General features: G+C 40.7%; 2 protein-coding genes across 2 annotated transcripts; one reads left to right on the top strand and one right to left on the bottom strand.

The window, feature by feature from the left end:
• Positions 1–6,203: 6,203 nt before the first annotated feature.
• Positions 6,204–17,320, bottom strand: nubpl (nucleotide binding protein-like). The gene is made up of 12 exons (XM_072689718.1): positions 16,771–17,320; positions 14,863–15,010; positions 13,584–13,618; positions 13,398–13,488; positions 13,193–13,232; positions 11,983–12,073; positions 11,713–11,806; positions 11,038–11,123; positions 10,446–10,566; positions 9,211–9,293; positions 8,893–8,951; positions 6,204–6,364 (listed from the first exon to the last, which is right to left on the bottom strand). Exons 1-12 carry the CDS (start codon positions 16,906–16,908, stop codon positions 6,328–6,330), a joined length of 1,023 nt encoding a protein of 340 aa, XP_072545819.1. The 5' UTR covers positions 16,909–17,320; the 3' UTR covers positions 6,204–6,327.
• Positions 17,112–20,161, top strand: LOC140564345 (D-aminoacyl-tRNA deacylase 2-like). Its single transcript, XM_072689719.1, has 3 exons — positions 17,112–17,428; positions 19,456–19,525; positions 19,619–20,161. Exons 1-3 carry the CDS (start codon positions 17,312–17,314, stop codon positions 19,942–19,944), a joined length of 513 nt encoding a protein of 170 aa, XP_072545820.1. The 5' UTR covers positions 17,112–17,311; the 3' UTR covers positions 19,945–20,161.
• Positions 20,162–20,542: the final 381 nt, after the last annotated feature.

Raw genomic sequence — 20,542 nt, 5'->3', positions numbered from 1 at the left:
GCATTGCCTTAAATATAAGGAACCACTGCTTCAAGTGCATGATGTAAACTGTTGGCTAAGCTATTATTACTTGTTAGCTATGTTAGCCTTGTAGCCCTGTGCAAAACTAAAGCAGCAGACACCAAACATTTCTTGTGTGATCGACTACATTAAATTGTGTGGAGTAGAACAGAGTCCGTGTCAGAGCTAACTAACTTGTGAGTGCGACTTTGTGCTAACATCAAAAGCATTGCACAGCAGCAGGCTTCACATATCAGCCCTTGCCTGTCTGCCTGTGCCTCCCTCAAAAAAAAAAAAATCTCCCCCACCTCTTGCTCCTCTCCATCACCATGAATTATTCACCTCCCCCCCTACCCCCGAAATCTCCAGGACCTGCTTCTCTCAGATCCGCCAGATCATGGACAGCTGCCCTGAAGGGGCCAGCTGAGCACGCATGGTGCCCCAGCTCTCGCTAAATAAACTCATTATGCTGGACAGGTCTAATTATTTTAAGAGCTAAGTGACTGACTTGAGCCAGTTTGGATGAACCTGAGCCATGAAAAATCCTTCAGAGACATAAATGATGTGTGATCTTTTTGGATGAGTGAGTGTCATTGAGGTGTCTGCTCAAAATGAATTGCCTTCAAATCCTGAGGGCAGCTCGCTCAGCTAGCAATCAAGCATTGATGCCTGCTTTAGCTGAGCTAGCACAAAGCTGTAATCAGAGCAGAGAATGGTCAGAGCTGGGGGTGGACTGCCCCCCTAACCTACCACCCCCAGCCCCTCTAAAGCATGCAGGCAGTCCCTGATCAGGCAGTGCAATTGGAACCAGCTGCGGCTATTTACCCTGGGCAGCGCCGCAGCTGCATCGCCATGGTTACGGGTCCACGCTCAGGCACACTGGGCGGGGCCAGGTATCAGAGGTCACCAGGAATGGGGCCATGAATGGGGAAACTGGGAAATCATGAATGAAATGAAATAAATACTAATAATAAAAAAGGACCCTTCAGGACGTCGACAGATACTTACAACGATGCCCGAATTCAGTATTTTCGCCAAGTTCTGCTAAAGCAGAGTTTGTGGAAAGGCTGAGGACTTTCTGAAGCCGTATAGAGAGTGAAAGTCCTGCTGAAATTTACAGCCCTGTAGACTTTTCATGACGCATCCATTTTTCCCTAATTTTGGAATGCAGGAAGTGGCTTTTTAACTGCGGAGCCTGTCTGGCAAGAGCAGAGTAGCTGACATGAAACAAAGACCAGGATGAAATGAACTTAGAAAGACAAGCATCGGGCCTTGCGTAGGCCATACGACCCGACGCCTTTGGAAATCAGCCGTCCACATCAAACATTTATGAGAATTTATTTTAAGCATGCTAACTGCTCAAGCTAACACTTTGAAAAACCAGGGCTCCAACAGGGGGATGTCACCCAGTCTCAATCAATAATACATGATTATCTACTATATAATACATGCAAATGCCATTTCAGTTGAGATATGAAGACATTCTGCAGATTGGATTTTACTCAGAATCACACATATTCATTTCTTAGTTTGTAACATGAATAATGAAAAGAATGTGGCTGGTAAAACTATGCGAAAACCTTTGAAATGATCATTTTTCTTGACATTATGTAGATCTGACAGTTGCTCTTCACATTGAGTTGGAATTTAATGATGGATGAACCAGTAGAAATGCTCTGAAATTGCACTGAAAGTTGAGAAGTTCTTTTCCTCCTGTAAAGTTGTCATTTTGGAGATACAAGGTTTTTGCGTGACAGCGATGATATACGAGATATAAGAGACCACCCTACATTATCAGTTTCTCTGGTTTTACTATTTCTAGGCAATGTGTTTAGGGAAATCAACATTTTCATTGTATTTCATAAACCATGGACAACATTTCCCTTAAATTCCAAATTAAAAATATTGCTATTAAGAGCATTTATTTCCAGAAATGACAACTGTTCAAAAACAAGTTATTATTCAAATTTAAACAACACAGTACTAATATTTAAACTTTGAGAACATTCGGAAATCATCATGGTGAAATAACCTGGACTGCCAATCACAGCTTTTATGTTTTGGCTGGCTCTCCACTAGTCTTTCACATTGCTGTTATGCCATTCATAGGCTGCAAATGCAGGTAACTCAGCTTTGTTTGATGAAATGCCTGGAATAAAAATGGCTTCCGTACATGCAAATTTAAGAAATGAAATAATTAAGTGGTCTCTTTATTTTTTTTCCAGAGATGTATTTTGCAAGTTTGTAGTTTCATTATATCTCAGCCAACAATCCTTGTTGATAACACTAAAATATATATATATACAATGGAAGCATTGAAAAGCTACAGTGCAGTAAAAGATGAAGTCATTCTCTTCCACAGTTTACATGGAAGAGCTCATTTTAAGGCATTTAGCAGAGGCTCTTATTGAGAGCGACTTACAAAAGTGCTTCACTGTTTACCCATAAAAATACCCTTACCCTTATAGAGTTTGTATATAAGCTTAGACACTACTGAACACAAAAGTCCACAATACTGCAGACCACAATACTCAACACTACACTTCACCCAAGTACTCTCGGAAGAGCTGGGTTTTTAGTCTGCATTTGAAGACAGCAAGCGACTCTCCAGGGGAAGTTCATTCCATCACTTCGGTGCCAGGACAGAAAAAAGCCTGGATGCTTGTCTTCCGTGGATCTTAAGAGTTGGCGGGTCAAGCCGAGCCATACTTGAAGCTCAAAGGGCTCTTGGTACTGATCGACTAAATGGAAGAGCTCGTTTACAAGGGCTCAGATTTAAAACCTTGACACCCATCAATCAGTCTTTGAACAGTCTTTTAAAATTTTAAGCACAGTTCATTTTTGTCTTGTATAATTTTAGAATGAAATAAGAAAACAAACACCATACAAAAGTTTGGGCACTGCAAGAGATTTGCAAGAGAGCTCTAATAACTGTTATCAAGGTCTTAGACCTTAATTAGCTTGTTAGCACCATAGCTTGTCCACAATCATTATTAGGAAAGGCCAGGTAATGCCTCAAAGCTTTAGAAAATCGCTCTTCAAACCATGTCTCAACAATCAGCAGCTACCCAGAACTTGGAAAATGTAAATAATTGATGCCCACAAAGCAGGATAAGTGAAGCAAGGGCATGTTTGGATAAACAGAGGGTGCTGAATTTCATGAAAAGAACACCTCTCCAACTGTTAAGCATGGGGGTGGATCCATCATGCTTTGGGCTTGTGTTGCAGCCAAAGGCACGGGAAACATTTCACTGGTGGAGCGAAGAATGGATTCAAAGAAATACCAGAAAATTCTGGAAACAAACATCACACCAAAGCTAGAGATGAAAAGAGGACAACATCTGCAGCAGGATAATGACCCTAAACACTGAAAATCCACAGTGGAATACCTCAAGAGGCGCAAGCTCAAGGTTTCGCCATGGCCTTCACAGTTCCTTGACCTACATATCATTAAAAAATCTGTGGCTAGACCTCAAAAGAGCATTGCATGCAAGAATGCCAAAGCACAGAACTAGCAGCCCTCTGGAAAGAAGAATGGGTGAAAATCCCTCCAACACGATTAAAAAGGCCCTGATTACAAAACGTGGCAACAAGCTGTGGTACTTTTCGAAGTGGATGTTACAAAGTACTGACCATGCAGACTGCCTAAAAAAGAGATATTGCTTAAAATATTAAAGAAATGCTTCCTTCATAACTTTAGGCCTTTTGGAAACCAGGACATATTTTACTTATTTAACTATTCTCGGTAACAGATTTAACAGTTTGACCAGGGGTGCCCAAACCTTTGCCTGCCCCTATATTTTTGCAACCAAACTCTTTCATATCATCTTACCGACATCAACACACAGTGAACGTTTGATGTTATCCCTCCACATCCATTTGGCTCATATTCACTTATCCTCTATTCCGTCTTATCAACGCTCAGTCATTTTCTACTAACCTCAGGTGACATAAAAAGCAGAAACCCCCTCACCCGTCTTGAGCGGCATAACTCCCTGATTTAATTATTGATTTTTTCCCCCCATAGCCTCAGGAAGCAGAGCAATCTCTATGGGTATTCTATGCTGTACTTACTGCATGGGGCAAAGGCTGCATTTATTCCTCTGCCAAAGAAAACACAGCCTTGTCAGTGACATATGTTTTTCAACCTTTCAACCCACAAACTGCTCAGAACTTGTCCTTTTAGCACCACCATTAACTTACTAGGTAAACATTCAGCCTTCTGACCCTCACATCCAAGGGTGGTTTCTATTTCCTACTACCATAATGCAGTGTTTCCCTGTACTACTACTGCTACTACTATGAACTAGTTTTTTTAAAATTATTATTTAAAAAACTGAAACTCAAACTGACCGAAAAATAATCCAGTAGGCCTGTATCTTGTCCACAGCTTCCTATATTGTATTACTGAATATACTGAGTAGTTGTTCTATGAACAGATCAACATACAGGATCACACCGATACAAAATGTGGCCACATCTCTGATTAAATGCATGTTTTTCATGATATTTTGATCAAAAAGTTTCTGCTTTAAGGCCTTGATAAATTGTTGTCAGTCTGTTTTTAGCAACAAGGTCTGAGCATATGTGCCGCATGTTGGAAAGCTTTCCAAGTGATCCCTTAAGAAGCTGCTTGAGATGATGTCAACCTAGACAACATGCTCATGTGGGGCTCACCTGGGTGGAACATGGGCTCTCAGCGGGTTTGGATATACTTTGTTACTGGGACCCAGCTGCGCTTCCCAAATGGGCCCCATTGTTACAGCCCACCTTAATCTCACACGATTCTCATCTAGGCCCCATGTGCAGTGTACAACCCAGATGGGGCCCATGCTTAATTCTTCCAGGTCCCATCATCGAACCTGGTGGGCATATGTGGGTCCAGCATGGAACTTAAGTGACAAAACGTTCTGGTCCTGACGAGAAGCAGCAGCCAGTTGCACACAGCATACTCTCAAGCAGAAATGACCATCCACCTAGAGGACTGCATTAAGCATCAGGGGGTTCAACCAGTGTCAATCCATATCTGGGCATACAGACATCCATTCATTCACACATACAATCATTCATGCACACCAGGGCAACCAATTCACCTGATCTCTGTGTCTTTTTGGACTGTGAGAAGAGTCCCCAGATGAAATCCACACAGACAGAAAGAACGCGAGAAAAAGGAACTCCACCCAGATAGGGACCAACATGCTAACTACCAAGCCACCATGTTTCCCATTTGGACAATTAAATTTTGCAGACTGGTTTATGTTATTAGTCAACCTAAAACATCTGTCTGACCTCAATGTTTGTTTATACAATTATTTGATATGATGCCAATATCATTGTGCATCCCTGTATTAAGTAAGGTGTGGCAAGGTGTGTGTGTTTTTTTTTTTTTACAATATAACACATAGCACCATTACAGCCCCATAAATATATATTTATCATTTTTATTTAGTGCCTTACACATTCAACCTTATTACACTCAATTTCCCTCCCCAACCCCCACTCATTAGTACTCTCCTCAATCACAAGTAATGCTCCTGACACTGGGAGGGTGAGGACAGATACGTGACTCCTTTAACACATGCACAACCAACCACCAGCTGCCACCGCGACATCACCGGGCAACCAACGCGCTCAGAGGAAAGAGTCAGGAACCCAGCTCTGATGCATTGGCTAGCATCACACTGAAGTGATGTGGGGAGAGCGAGAGCGAGCGAGCCATCTACCCATCGGTTGCGATCAAGGCCAAATGTGCTCGCTCAGGCTCCGGCTGCTGATGGCAGGCAGCATGACCCAGGATCCTCAGGATCCCCATAGTGGCAGTGCCTTAGGAGCACTCAAGCCCTAACTCAATTATCTTAACCAGGACTAATGATGTTCTTGTTATAAAGAACAACAGTAGTTCAATGTTCCTTATGAACTGATGATATCCATGATATACTTAGAAAAGCTCAGAGATCATTTATCATGATAACTATAAAATATCAACATATTTCTCACTTATAAATGTGGCTTAAAATGTGAGATCTAGGAGTTTGATTGATTATTATTCAACAATGTGGAAACAGTTAAATAAAGGCCTACAAGAGTAGGTGTGTCCCAATTTGTGACTGCTCGTATAGATACCAATCATGTCCCAGATTGTAGCCATGTGTTTGGGAAACCCAGGGGAATTTCTGGGTGGAGTCAAAAGCAGAAGACAGGAGTTTAAAGTATTCCTTTATGAAGATCTGCAAGATAATCACACAAACTCCATATACAGACAAGACAAGCTTAGGTTCACTGGTCATTTCAGACAGTAAATAAAATGGCTGTATGTTGGAGTCATGGCTAATCCTGGTTTCCATCTCCAGCACTGTGAAGAAATCTGAGGATAGAATATAGTCAAAATACAGTTACAAGGCTGGTCTTCCTAGAACAGAATGAAGTATGTAAAATGATAAGCAAAACAGCTTTGTTGACCTCATGAATCACAGGTCGCTCCGTCTGACAACTGGAGGCAGTACAGCTGCTGCGGCCGAGCCGAGGGAGTGAGGAAACTATGCAGGAAGTGGTCCTGTTTTGTGCGCAGAACGCTAACGTTCCTCTGTAAGCCCTTATGCTGATCTGTGCTCATTCTCTCAGTCAAGCCCTCAAGTTCTCAGTTTCACTCAAACTTTCCTTCTGAAGGGTGACTTCCAGCTCCTCTCGCTCCACTCAATCAGCAGAAAGGGAATCTATACTTTCATTAACAGTGCTGTCTAGTGGTCATGAGGTGTCACAGCATCCACAGTCTACAACACATTCACCCGTTATTTGAAAGTATTTCGGAAGTACAAGCACATAAGGAAGAAATTCGGTTGCATAGCAAGTTTATTGTGCTTTGTTTCTAAAGGCCAAATACAAAACCTTGCATTATGTATGTATTAACAGAAGTGCATTGACTATTATTAGGGGGGTGAAGGATGACCCATATGTGAACTTTAATATCTGTTAATATTGTTAAAGCAATGACAATACATTAAAAGCAATCAGCTATTTACTGTTTCAAGCATTCAAAAATAATCCAATTTACTGACTATGACCTTGCAGCAACCCACTCAAGCAACAATACCATCATTATATGCCTCAAAATAATGATTCCCTCATCCTTCATTATTTCAGACATCAAGCCTGTTCGACACTTTAGGGCTTATGTGATTCAATGAAACGTGTCTATGGAACATCATTCTGCTGGAAACACCTCAGACTCCATCTGCTTTCTGGTGCACTCAGTTTGGCTCACAGGCTCTTCAGGCTCTTGTCTGAAATCGTACACTTTTCCCCCCAGTGTGCAGAGCCCCACTGTAAACTGGCCTGGCAGGCAGCTGCAGTGGAATGGGCTCAAGTTTCAGCAAACTGGATTTACCCTGGATTTCACACTAGAATACTATTCATCCACATATACTCACAGAGCACTTTATCAGGAAGACCTGTATACCTTCTCGTTCACGCAAAAATCTGAATCAGCTAATCGTGTCATCTGCAGCTTTGGGTGACATTCACATTAACCATCAGTATAGGGGGGAAATAAATTAGCATGACATGATTGTTGGTGTTAAACAGGCTGCTTGTGTATTTCTAGAACTGCTAATCTTCTGGGATTTTCAGCATAGCAGTCTCTAGAGTTTATTCAAAATGGGGCAATGAAGAAAACGCAACCAGTGAGTTCTGTGGACAAAAATGGCTTGTTGATGACAGAGGTCACTGGAAAATAGTCGTTTAAGTGGTTCAAGATAATAGAAAATGCTACAACAACTCTACAACTCGATAATACCTCTGTTTAACTGAGGAGAGCCAAAAATAAATAAATAAAAAAAGCATCTCAGCATGCACAACATGTCGCATCTTGAGGCAGGTGGGCTACAACAGCAGAAGACCATGTCGGGTTCCACTTCTGCCAGCCAAGAACAGAAAGCTGAAGCTGCAGTGGTACAGGCTCACAAAAACTAGACTAGTTGAAGACCACAAAAACATGGCCTGGTCTGAGGAATCTCCATTTCTGCTGAGGTACACAAATAGAGGGGTCAGAATTTGGTTGCAACATAACGAATACCATGAATACATGGACCCCCTGCCTGGGATCAACTGTACAGGCTGGTTGAGGTGGTGGTGTAATGGTCTAGGGAATATTTTCTTGACTCACTTGAACACGTGAACTTGTGCATCCCTTCACGTTCACAATATACTCAGCTTCTACCGGCAACATCACATATCACTAAGGAAAAGTACTCTCAAACTGTTTTAATGAGGATCACAATGAGACCAGTGTTCTTCAGTGGCCATCTCAATGACCGGATCTGAACCCAGCAGAGCAGCTTAGGGACATGGTAGAACAGGAGATTCACAGCACGAAAGTGCTCCCGAAAACTCTGCAGGAATTGCATGATGTAATCATGAAAATACTGACCACAGTCTCAAAGGAATGTTTCCCAAATCTGGTGGAATCCATGCCATGAAGAACTGTGGCTGTTCTGAGAGCAAAAGGAGGCTCTATCGAATATAAACACATTTGTCTTCCTCATAAAGTGCTTGGTGAGTGTATATGACATACGGAAATACAAACCAAACCATATGATGGACCAAAATAAGACATGCAGCTGTTGTTCTAATGGAATTTAACAATTTAAATATGATGACAAGTTAAAAAAAAAAAAAAAGATTTTACAGGTTTTCTGGTACTGATATTTTTAAACCTAGCCTGTTGATGACCTTGATAAATAACAGTGTTGTGGTGTTGATAAAACCAGCATTTTTCTTCTAAGTACATATGATCACAGCATTTGAAATGAATGTTTGGGACAGGTGAGCACCGAAAGGTCAAGCAGATTTTTTTCTGTGAACCATGACACTCTAATCAATGTCAAGGTCATTCACCTGGACTCCTCTGCAAGCCGACGCACCACTGCTGAGGCTACTGTTCTGTATGCTTCAGCCTGCACGTGATTGAGCAGAAACAGAAAGTTATCAGAAATGTAAAACCATTACTAAAGAACAAAGTCACCACATCTTTAAAATGAGAGGAGTAAAAATAACATCCTCAGTAATAACTAAACTACGTCATCTTATTTTTCATTTATAACATTCCACCTTTATATAGAGTTTGTTTAGTGTTAAACATTTGAAGGTGTCCTCCCAAAATAAACTTTTAAGGTTATAGGAGGACTATAAGAGACTCTGGCCCAACCCACTGACCTCAGGACTGTCAGGTGAGGACACAACCACAGGCTGACCCTTATCTGACGTCTCTCTGATGTTAAGATGAAGAGGAATGTCCCCTGTAGAGAAAACAGGCCAACTACGTAACCTTGCCAACTACGTAACCTTATATATATTATATATATATATATATATATATATATATATATATATATATATATATTAGAGAAAGACAAACAAACATTATACACCACAACATAAAACCAAAATAAGCATATATGAGCACTGACATATCCAAGTTCTTTATGAAGAGACAGATGATGGGCTACATTAATAAAACTGCAAATAGTGTTGCGGTAGCACATCATGACAAGAACCACTGCTGCAGTTGAAATAAAACTTGTTCTTTAACGCAGAATTTAATATTGAGTATTGTACAAACATCCAATTAGGTCTTTTCAGTATTTTCTTTTTGGCTCAGGGTATCAGAATAAAAAAAAAAAAAAAAAAACATACAGACGGAGAGAGATGATTTGTATCAATGATCAAAGTAATTATATTTTTATCTGGATTTTTTTGCCTTCACTGTCATACTGTTAAAATGGTTATTAAAAGTTATCCATTGCTCATATTGCTGTATTATACCACACAGTGCTTCTGCCTGTTTTCTTCAGCATCTGTGGCTCAGATCATCCATTTTGACACCCTGACAGGTGCTGAGCGCTGCTTATTAATAATATTCGCGAGCTCATTGACACGTCGATTTTGCACAGCCACCCCTGCATGGGAGTCCCAGAGAGCATAACTAGCTTGCCCTCTCCAGGCGAGTAGGACATGCCTCTTCATGCTTCCAGCGTTGATAGCATCATGTAACAAGGGAAAGCCGTAGCTAGTTGGTCGGAATCTGAAATGTCTGGGGAGGGTGGACATGACTATTTTGACAGGCTATTATTGAGGTCATATAAAAATTGCCAGTCAGTGGCATGTTGAGCAACTGGCATGGTGACTTTCCAAGTATGATTTAAATACACATTTTCACACGTTACTGACAAGTGTTATAAAGCTGGCCCAAGAAAATACAGCTACACATTCTGAGAATAACTCAAGAGAATAAGAAGCTTAATTTCCTTCTAAACTTCTGATGAAATCTCCAGTTTCATAAAACCACAGATGCAAGCAACAAATTCAGAGAATAGCTCATGCTTGTTTGTGTGGGGTTTTTTTTCCTGGCAGAATCTATTACAGCTTTCTTTGAGAAAATGAAGTCTTACCAAGAACCTCTACTCCAAGAGTCTGTGCCAACTCTCGAGCTCCATCCGACCCAAAGATGTGTGTTTGGTGATTACACTGGGGACACTGGAAAACACTCATATTTTGAACCAATCCCAGAACCTACGAAAAAAAAAAAAAAAAAAAAAAAAATTATATATATATTATATATATATATATATATATATATATATATATATTGTTTCTGGAGTTTTCTTATTGGAACAGTTTTAGCGCAACATTAAAACATTCAATATTTTTAGTGAAACATTTTGCATTATTACTAAAGAATTGAACCTGTTACTGATACAGCTTAATTTTTTTTTAATTCCTTTAACTGGACCTGAGACAATGTACAAAATACCTTCTCAGATTTATTATGGTAAGGATTTAGATACCCACATGTTACATGATCATAGATCAGCATGAAACAGCAAATTCTACATAGGGGGTTACAACTACAAGACATTCTTTTGGTACCGTTTGACAGAAACGTTCTGGCCAGAAACATCTGGAATTCAGCACTCTGTACGATGGAAGAACTGTTTTTTCCCCCTCCACAAATGTTTCACAGATGTTTTTAAAGTGCCTCACCGGTACATTAACTTTGCGAAACATCTCAGCACCTCTGCGTGCATCTAGCAAAGCAATGTCCTGTGGAGTGGACACGATCACAGCTCCTGCAATGTAGACATACAGTATTAGCCTGAGCAAAACTGCCATCTGACTGTACAGACTGGAGCAAATTAGTCAATTCTCAAAACAGATTATAAAAAAATAAAAAAATAAATGTAAAGATTCTGGAGGCGGACAAAAGTCTATGTCAACCATCATTTGTCTGTGTCAATCATCATTCCAAACCCAATAAGAAGGCTGCTGGGGTATAAGTCACAGAAAATTTCCTGGTTCCTTGAAGGTTTACAATAAACGGGATAGCCTTCATTGTTACTCATGCACTGAGTTTTGGAGATGCCTGTCTAGACATAATGAGTGTGCTCAGGTGTTCATGCCTACCTATTTCTGCAGCATCTACAAGACCTGACTGTTCACCTACTTTCTAATATATCGCAGACCTTCACATGCACCATTGTTAGGAGATAATTATTTGCTGCCTGTGTGAATAATCATAATGATTTGGATCAGTGGTGTGTATTAAAATACACAGAGTGCTCGAGTACATCAGTCAATGTTCTATGTACAGAGAGGTATTTCTCACTCCTTTTGAATATGCAAAAAGTTGACACACAACTGACACTGTTAATTATTTACCTGCTATTGGGATGTTCTGTGTGATGGAGAGTTGAACATCTCCGGTTCCTGGTGGCATGTCAACTACTAAGTAATCCAAGAGCCCCCAGTCTACCTAAATATAGAAGCACAACAGGAAGGTCAGAGAAAACATGGTTTCTGAAAAATCCCATAAGAAGAGAGACGTCAATACTCCTACACCAACCTTGTATACAAAATATTACATCCTAGTGTTGAGAGATAAAAAGTAGGAGCTTCAAGCACCAACTACAACCTATTAGTGTTCCCTACCTGTCTGAGAAGCTTCTCGATGGCCGACATCACCATCAGACCCCTCCACACAATGGGTGCTGTGTCTTCAACCAGAAAGCCCATTGACATACTGAAGACGATGAGAAAGGCAGGCAGTCCCAATAAAATTTATACTAAAACTTGTTGCATACGATCTTAACTTTCTACACTTTTCAGTTTTGCATAATCATGCAATCATAATTATATAATTAACAGAAAGTTTAGTTTTTGTTTTCTACTAGTTACTGATTAATTAATAGTACCTTCTAAAAAAAAGTCTCAAGATAATAACTGAATAATACCCTTAAACATTGAAAGAATAAAATAGTGACTATGACAATAATTCACCCCTTGGATATTTTCTCCTTTTATTCGTTTCATAAATTATTTACATTTACAAAAAAAAAAAAGAATGTCAAAGTAAAAACAGATTTCTACAAAGTAATGTAAATAAAATCTAAATATATCATGTAAAATAAATGATTGCATAAATGTTTACCCCCTTTAAAATGACTGACCAAACTCAACAGAGGTCCAGGCAAATGGTGCTAGTAGTCTCACAAGTGAAATGGAGATCACCTGAGGGGAAGGTCCGGTCACTGGTTAAGCAATGTTCTCGGCTAAAAATACACTACGAAGACAAAAGAATAATTCATGCAACTTAGAAAAAAAGGTTTTGGAAGTCACAAAAAAGTCACTGAACTGATCCATTGTATTTCAGTTAAATCCCTCATTAAGAAATCTGCCTCAGACAAACTGAGTGACTATGCAATAAGGGCACTACTGAGGGACACTCAGAGCTGATTTTCTCAGAGCTGCATGGAGTGTTTTTTCTGGTCTTTATGGTGTATTTGTAGCCAGGAATACTGATTAACCAATGACTGGCGCTTCCAGACAGGTGTCTTTATACTACAACCACAAGAGACACATTCACTGCACTCAGGTGATCTCCATTTCACTTACTGTGAAACTACTAGCACCAACTTCCTGGACCTCTGTTGAATTAGGTCAGTCACTTTAATATTTAATATTAAATATTTATGCACTCATTTATTTTACATGATATATTTTTATTTAAATTGACATTACTTTGTAGGAATATGTTTTCACTTTCAAATTGAAGTGCCCCCCCCAAAAAAAAAGCAATAAAAGGGGGGGGGGTATCCAAGGGGTGAACCATTTTTATAGGCACTGCCTGTAATATACTCACCAAGGGATTCCGAAGTTTGTCAGTGGTCTCATTAAGTTGTCTGAAAATACAGACAAGATAAAACTTTCATGTCAATATAAATATAAACAGTCATATCTGAGTGAGTATGTACTGTATAGTGTCTGTGACACTAGAAAACAGATAAAATGCTATATTACTACACACCACAGACAAAAACACACACATCAGGTTCCAGATCACCTACTGTCTGTTAATTCCGGATTTCCTCGCAGGTTCATCAGCTTTGGAACCGAAGGGCCATAAACATCAGCATCTAAAAGGCCTACTCGCTTACTCTGTGAAAGACAAAAGGCAGAAAAAATTAAGCTTGTGAAGTGTGCTGCAAGACTCTTTTAATGAGAACAATAATAATAAGGTGCTCCTGTGGTACCTGATCATTAGCCGTAAGTCCAAGAGCAAGATTGACTGGAAAGAAAAGTGCAGAGATGTGATTTCCATGTCATTTTAGCCCAACAAAACAGGTTCAATGTAATCTAAAGACGTCTCCGCCGTAAGTTCTGGTGTGAGGTCTGGATTCCCTACAGTTCCAGTGTGGAACCAAAGAAAAGCAATTCTGATTACAAGAAAATCACTAGAGCATACACTGCCAAGCTCCAATATTGACTGAATCTGATATGGGCACCCGTAGCTTCAGGTTGCGAATGAACAAAAAACGAGTCACGACTAAAACCATGGCCTGAAACTTTTAGTTTAGCTTCCTGAATCAGATTCAAAGCCCTGACGCTGGCCTACAAAGCCACGAATGGACCAGCCCCTCCGTACTTGATGGCAATGGTCAAAACACGATCTGTAACCAAAAGCCCTTCAAGCTTGACCCGCCATCCTTCAAAATCCACAGAAGACAAGCGTCCAGTCCTTTTTCCGTCCTGGCACCAAAGTGGTGGAACGAACTTCCTCTGGGTGTCCGAATGGTGTCTGAGTGGCTTGCTGTCTTCTAAAGACCCAACTCTTTCAAGAGCACTTAAATCAGCACTTATCTTGCACTAATTAGGACATACGATTGCTCTCATGTTTTACATGATTTGTTAAATATTCAGGCAGAGTGCAGTGTATGCTGAGCGCTGTGTGTATAGGTTTCCACACTGACGCATCTAGCTTGAGGTATCTTTTGGATTCTAGCCTATACAAACTAGTTATGGATAGTTTCTGACTTTTGTACGTTGCTCTGGATAAGAGCGTCTGCTAAATGCCTGTGAGAGTTTCCAAGTGGCTCTATGGTCAAAATTCAAGGTCATTTACATTTACATTTACATTTACGGCATTTAGCAGACGCTCTTATCCAGAGCGACTTACAAAGTGCTTTGCTATTTACCCAAGAAAAGCCTTAGCTAGTTAGAATAGGCTAATAATTCAAAAGATACCTCTAAGGTCATCACAACTGGTAAATGTTAAACCCCTCATCTTCTCAGGTAAATAACTGCAGCCATTTGATATTGCTCTATTTGCAATCGGTATAAACAGCACCTTGTCTACGGTGGCTCAAAGATCTGTGATAAGTGATGAACAGCCCAAACGACTGGACAAAGCATAAAGACAAGAGCAGGACAAAAAATACAAAACCTGCGTCAGTGCTTTCTATCTTTCAAAAGTATAAAATGAACACATATCATACTTTAAAGGACAAGTCATGTTCGGAAAGCGAAGGTCACCTGCTGTTGTGGACTTCCCGACCCCTCCTTTTCCTGAAGCAACAACAATGACCTCTTTAACACCTACTATGGGTTTCTGTTTGGGTAAGCCTCGTGCCATGTGTGCCCTCTGCCTTTCCTGCAGCCCTCGCTCGCCAGCACCTGCAGTCTAACAAGTGAAAAACAACAAAACAAAGCTTTAAAAAGCTTTGATAGATAAATACGTTCAGATTTATACCACCGTATTTTACAGTTATCCTCCTACTCCAAATTTAGTGAATCGCCAAGACGGGTTTAGTGTCTAAAGCTCGTTTTCTTAGTTTTGCACTTGTGTTATAACGTCAGAAGCATCTGACTTCCAGTGTGAAACTAGGACACCAATTGGACACCAAACATGCCTGGGTGATTGACTGCGTTTGGGTTCACATTAAAACTGTACATTTGATTAGTCAATGAATGAATTCTTCAAAGCAGTGGTTCTCAACCCACTGTAGTATTTTCTCTGCTCTAATACACCTACTTCGTCTTGTTAAGGGGCCCAGTTTCCCAAACGCATACCTGCGTTATGATTGTTTTAACTGCTGTTTGGTGTGGAGAGTGGACAGTGTTTGGTGTGTTGCTTGCTCGGCCTTTTACACGTCATCTTTGTACTAAGATGCTGCTGTCCAATTAGTTTAAGCAAAGACTACTCGGAATTGTACCTGTCAGTCAGGGCGTACTCCAAGTGTTAAAAGCCCACGTCTGACGTCAAAACTACATTAATCCTACATTTTTAGCTTCATATTTACTTTACTAAGCAGCCTGGCCAGATCAGTTCTCGTTTATTAATCTACCAGCATGACCACACTGGTCCACCAGAACGACCAGCTTTACCAAACTAATCAACTAATATGAGCAGGCTGATGACCACCTTGGTCAAGATGGTCGTGCTGCTAAACCAATCGGTAATCGGTATAAACAGCACCTTGTCTGCAGTGGCTCAAAGATCTCAGCCCAAACGACTGGACAAAGCATAAAGACATTGGGAGAGCAGGACAAACAAATACAAAACCTGCGTCAGTGCTTTCTTTCTTTCAAAAGTACAAAATGAAAACATATCACACTTTAAAGGACAAGTGATGTTCGGGAAGCGAAGGTCACCTGCTGTTGGGGACGTCCCGACCCCTCCTTTTCCAGAAGCAACAACAATGACCTCTTTAACACCTACTATGGGTTTCTGTTTGGGTAAGCCTCATGCCATTACAGGGGCAGTGGTGGCTCAGCGGTTAGAGCGCCGGGATATCGATAACAGGGTTGTGGGTTCGATTCCCGGGCTCGGCAAGCTGCCACTGTTGGGCCCTTGAGCAAGGCCCATTACCCTCTCTGCTCCCCGGGCGCTGGAATTGGGCGCTGCCCACCGCTCTGGGTGTGTGTGTGTGTGTACTCACTGGCTCTAGTTCACGTGTGTGTGTGTGTGTTCACTACCACAGATGGGTTAAATGCAGAGGACACATTTCGCTGTACAGTGTACACTGACAAATACGTGCACCTTTACCTTTTACCATGTGTGCCCTCTGCCTTTCCAGCTAGTCCAGAGCTAAACTGATGACCAGCAGGGTCTGAAAGACCTGGATGACCAGCTTGTCTACTACTACCTTGACCATTTTTGCTATAAGCAAAGGCTGGTCTTGAGCTGGATTTTTTCAGCAGGGCTGATTATCTAACACCAGATTAAGACTTTAAAAATACTTTCCAGTCCCCCCCTGATTAAACATGCAGCATTTAGTTCTTAAATATGAACAGTTATAACGGGTAGCTCAATTAAAAGAAGTAGCCTTAGGCCATCTTTTATTTTACACAGCAAAGTGTGGCTTATCAGACAACTTGACTGACCCTGACACTGAGCTGCACCTACAGCACAGAGGAGACCCCAGGAGTGTGTGAACTTACCTTAAAACGAACATCATGTTTACAGACCCCTGTTAGCGGTCCAGTGGGTCCACTACCAGCCCATAAGACAGTGGCACGGCTCGCTGAGGCAAGCTTACACACATGTGCAAACCTCCTCCAGCTGGAGTAAACCACCATTAGTGCTGTAGAGCTAGATAGCTATGCTAGCTAATGCTACCGCTAAAAGACCAGCACAGCAACAGCTAGCTAGTTAAAGCATCTAATATGAAAATAATTGGATGATTTACTGTTTTTTGTAAAAAAAAAAATAATAATAATAATAATAAAGCATGGGATTAAAGCTGCAACTGAAAGCACTGCCCAGTGCACGGCGCGGGCCACTTTTGATGACGTCGAACAACACGGAAAAGAAGCCGTAAATCTGTGGGGGTCTGTTCGGATAAAGCCCGGCTTTCGGGTGGGAGATACAGCTACTGCTGTGAGACAGAGAGACTGTGGTCCTGCTGCTGCTGCTCTACAGGCCTGCGTTTCTCTCGGCCAGGTGTTTGCCAGCTGTCGTCGTTGATGCGCTTTCTACGTCATGACTGCGGCCAACGGTAGCTCGGCAGTGAACGCTCGGGTGGTCGTTCAGCAGTGTCTGCACGCCACACTGCAGGTCTGCCCCCCACAGCAGGAGTGTGAGGCCCAGTGGGTTGAGGTAGATTAGAATGTATTATTATTAATTATTATTAGTAGTATTTATTATTCAGATATGAGGTGCGCGTTTTCTGAATAACAGCAGGGATGACCAGCCAGGCGTGTGTAGGGTAGCCCAGGCTCACTGCTCTCAGCAGCACAGTAACTTCACAAGCTGCTGGAGGTGAAGTAGGTGGAGGTGGGTCATATGACTCAATATTTGATCAATATCATTGTACATTTTATTCAAATTAGACAATATGATTCACCATGATCGATTATGGTCGTGCCATAATTAGGCAGTCCATATTGTACCATAATTATTCTCATTGAATTAAGTTAATTAAGTGCAGCACATTTTAAATAGATTAAATTGTACTAATTGTTCATTATGATGTTTGTCTTTGTGTGTGTGTGTGTATGTATATATATATATATATATATATATATATATATATATATATACACAAATAATTATCTATTTCGTTAATATTATTATTTTATTATATTATAATATATTATATTATATTCAATAATGATACTGTTAATATGTGCAATAGTTGCAGAGGTGCAGTATTATGATCACAGTTACCTCCACTTTATATATATTATATGTTACATATAATTTGTAAACATATACATATTTAATTCTGAGTGTTTTATTTTATAGTGTTTATTCTTACACAGATGGTTGCTACTGCGATTTCCCTCCTGGGACCAATAAAGTATTTCTGATTCTGAAGATGCTTTTTGGAAAAACCGCAGCTACGCTCTTAAAAACGTTTTTAAAAAGTGATGTGAGAGTGAAGAACCTTTACATCCACTTCTTTACACATGGGTCTTTTCCTGATTGGCATCACATAGAGAACCTTTGTAGTATCTTTATTTTTCAGAGCGCTGGTTTATCCATCTAGCATCCATCAGTGTAAAAAGGGGTTCTTCAGCTCTGGGAGTTTGGCAAAGTTTCTCCAGGTTTAGTAGGAGGTCAAGAAGGATGATCACCAATTTGTGCTAGTTACTGGTCTTCCACTAAATACAAAAGTGTTTCGCTGTTTACTCAGAAGATACCCATATATATATATATATATGTTTCTATAGACATGAATCCAAAACATGCCTCTAATCTTAGGTACTACTAAACACAAAAGTCAGTATGGAGACCACAATACTCGACACTGCACTTTCCCTCTTGGACTCTTGGAAGAGATGCCGTTCGGACACACAGGGAAAGTTCGTTCCACCACTTTGGTGCCGGACAGAAAAAAGCCTGGACGCTTGTCTTCCACGGATCTAAGGGATGGCTGGTGGAGCTGAGCAGTACTTGAGCTTGAAGGCCTCTTGGTACTGATCGGCTTTTGACCATTGCCATCAAGTATGGAGGGACTTGTCATTGGTTCGTACAAAGAAGTAATATAATTCTAATCAAGAAAAATGTATATTAATCGGAAGTAATATTATCATTTAAAGATGTAAGGCATAGATCTGGCCAATATGACGATATTTTGGTATTATGATACATAATATGCTTTTCTAAGCATATAGAAGATATTGTTGGGGCTTAAAGAACATTAATCAACTGCAGGTTTCATTACAAACAGTGTAAATAGGCTGGTTTAATTAGATGAAGTGCAGCAGAGGTTGAATAAAAATCACTGTATTGAGTATGAGAGCTCGGCTTGACCCACCATCCCTTTAAATCCACGGAAGAAAAGCGCCCAGGCTTTTTTTCTGGTCTGGCACCGAAGTGGCGGAACGAACTTCCCCTGGGTGTCCGAACAGCCGAGTCGCTCGCTGTCTTCAAACACAGACTGAAGACCCAACTCAAATAGTGGCTATTATGGTCTCAATATTGACTTGTGATCAGTAGTGTCTAAACTTAGAGATGTCTTTACATTTTTTTGTCTATTCTTGAGTAAATTGCGAAGTCGCTCTGGATAAGAGTGTCTGCTAAATGCCGTGGATGTATTTTGACCATATCGCCCAGCCCTAGTAAGGCATGTAACAGTCAACATAGTGTAGTCACTACCCATCTGTTGCTCTTTCACACAGATTGACAGAGGGATGGTGATCTATGTCTGCTTCTTCAAAGGTGCAACTGAAGACATCATCCCCAAAATGGGTATGACTCTTACGGACGAAAAGTTCACAGTACCGTGCGTAAGCAGTAGAAAAGAAACTAATGATGATGCCGTTCCTTCTTGTCTTCTCTCAGTGAACACCCTGATGAACATAAAGCTTTGTGAAACAGACTCTGGGAAATATACCTCAGTCCTCGAATTACCCGGCAATGTTCTCATTGTACCCCAAGCGACACTGGGAGGAAAACCAAAGGGCAGAGGCATGCAGTACCACGGCAACATTGGCAAAGAGGATGGACAGAAGCTGTACGCCAGCTTCGTCTCTCACTGCGAGAAGGAACTGAGTTTGGCCGTCAAGTGCAGTGAAGCCGGCACAGAGGTCAAACATGGCACATATGGGAACAGACAAGTCCTGAAGCTGGATACAAATGGACCCTATACTCACCTAATGGAGTTCTAAAGGGGTTGAGTGGCTAGATGTCTTGTTGATTGACAGGTGGTAAATGAAGCGTTTACCTGAATGAAATATATTTGCTACGGGTTATCTTGCTTAATGTGTCTTGGCATCATTGATCGATGACACTGTACACTCAGAATCAACTGTGTTCTTGCAGAAACCAGCTGCAAAGATTCAGAAATGAGCAAATAATTTGGCTAATAAATGCACATTTGAGAAAGACATGATTGACTGAAACTTTCTTATCTTTCCATGCAAATCTGCACAGTCTGTTTTTATTTCTTTGGATTTGTGCAGATGTCTTGATAGATTTTCAAATAGGTTGAGATCGACTACTCGATCACTAGATAGAGAGGCTTTAGGTTTATACAGGAGATGTAATGAAAGGCATACAGAATGAATGTGTTATGTAACTTATGTATAAACGTGTGTTTGTGGAAATGCACCTTTTAAAGAATGCATTCAGCTACTTTAATTAAGTTGCCACCCATTGCATTGTGCAAGTGCAGAAACTTGCTTGACTCTCTGGATTAACGCTTTAGTGTGCAGTCGTCTAAAATTGTGCCACTGTCATCTTTGACAAGTTTTAATTTCTTTAGCA

Source organism: Salminus brasiliensis, chromosome 10 (genome assembly GCF_030463535.1).
Source record: "Salminus brasiliensis chromosome 10, fSalBra1.hap2, whole genome shotgun sequence".
Classification (NCBI taxonomy): domain Eukaryota; kingdom Metazoa; phylum Chordata; class Actinopteri; order Characiformes; family Bryconidae; genus Salminus; species Salminus brasiliensis.
Note: the sequence above shows the minus strand (reverse complement) of the source record. Positions and strands in the feature narration are given on the sequence as shown.

What these genes read in the sequence shown, in the direction of transcription:
- nubpl (XM_072689718.1), bottom strand. Translation starts at nt 16,908, where the DNA reads ATGGTGGTTTACTCCAGCTGGAGGAGGTTTGCACATGTGTGTAAGCTT. An exon ending in AAATCCGGAATTAACAGACA is followed by an intron (nt 13,233 to 13,397) that starts GTAGGTGATCTG and finishes CTGTATTTTCAG; the next exon opens with ACAACTTAATGAGACCACTG. An exon ending in TCTTGGAGTAGAGGTTCTTG is followed by an intron (nt 9,294 to 10,445) that starts GTAAGACTTCAT and finishes TTTTCTCTACAG; the next exon opens with GGGACATTCCTCTTCATCTT.
- LOC140564345 (XM_072689719.1), top strand. Translation starts at nt 17,312, where the DNA reads ATGACTGCGGCCAACGGTAGCTCGGCAGTGAACGCTCGGGTGGTCGTT. An exon ending in GTGAGGCCCAGTGGGTTGAG is followed by an intron (nt 17,429 to 19,455) that starts GTAGATTAGAAT and finishes TCTTTCACACAG; the next exon opens with ATTGACAGAGGGATGGTGAT. An exon ending in AGACATCATCCCCAAAATGG is followed by an intron (nt 19,526 to 19,618) that starts GTATGACTCTTA and finishes GTCTTCTCTCAG; the next exon opens with TGAACACCCTGATGAACATA.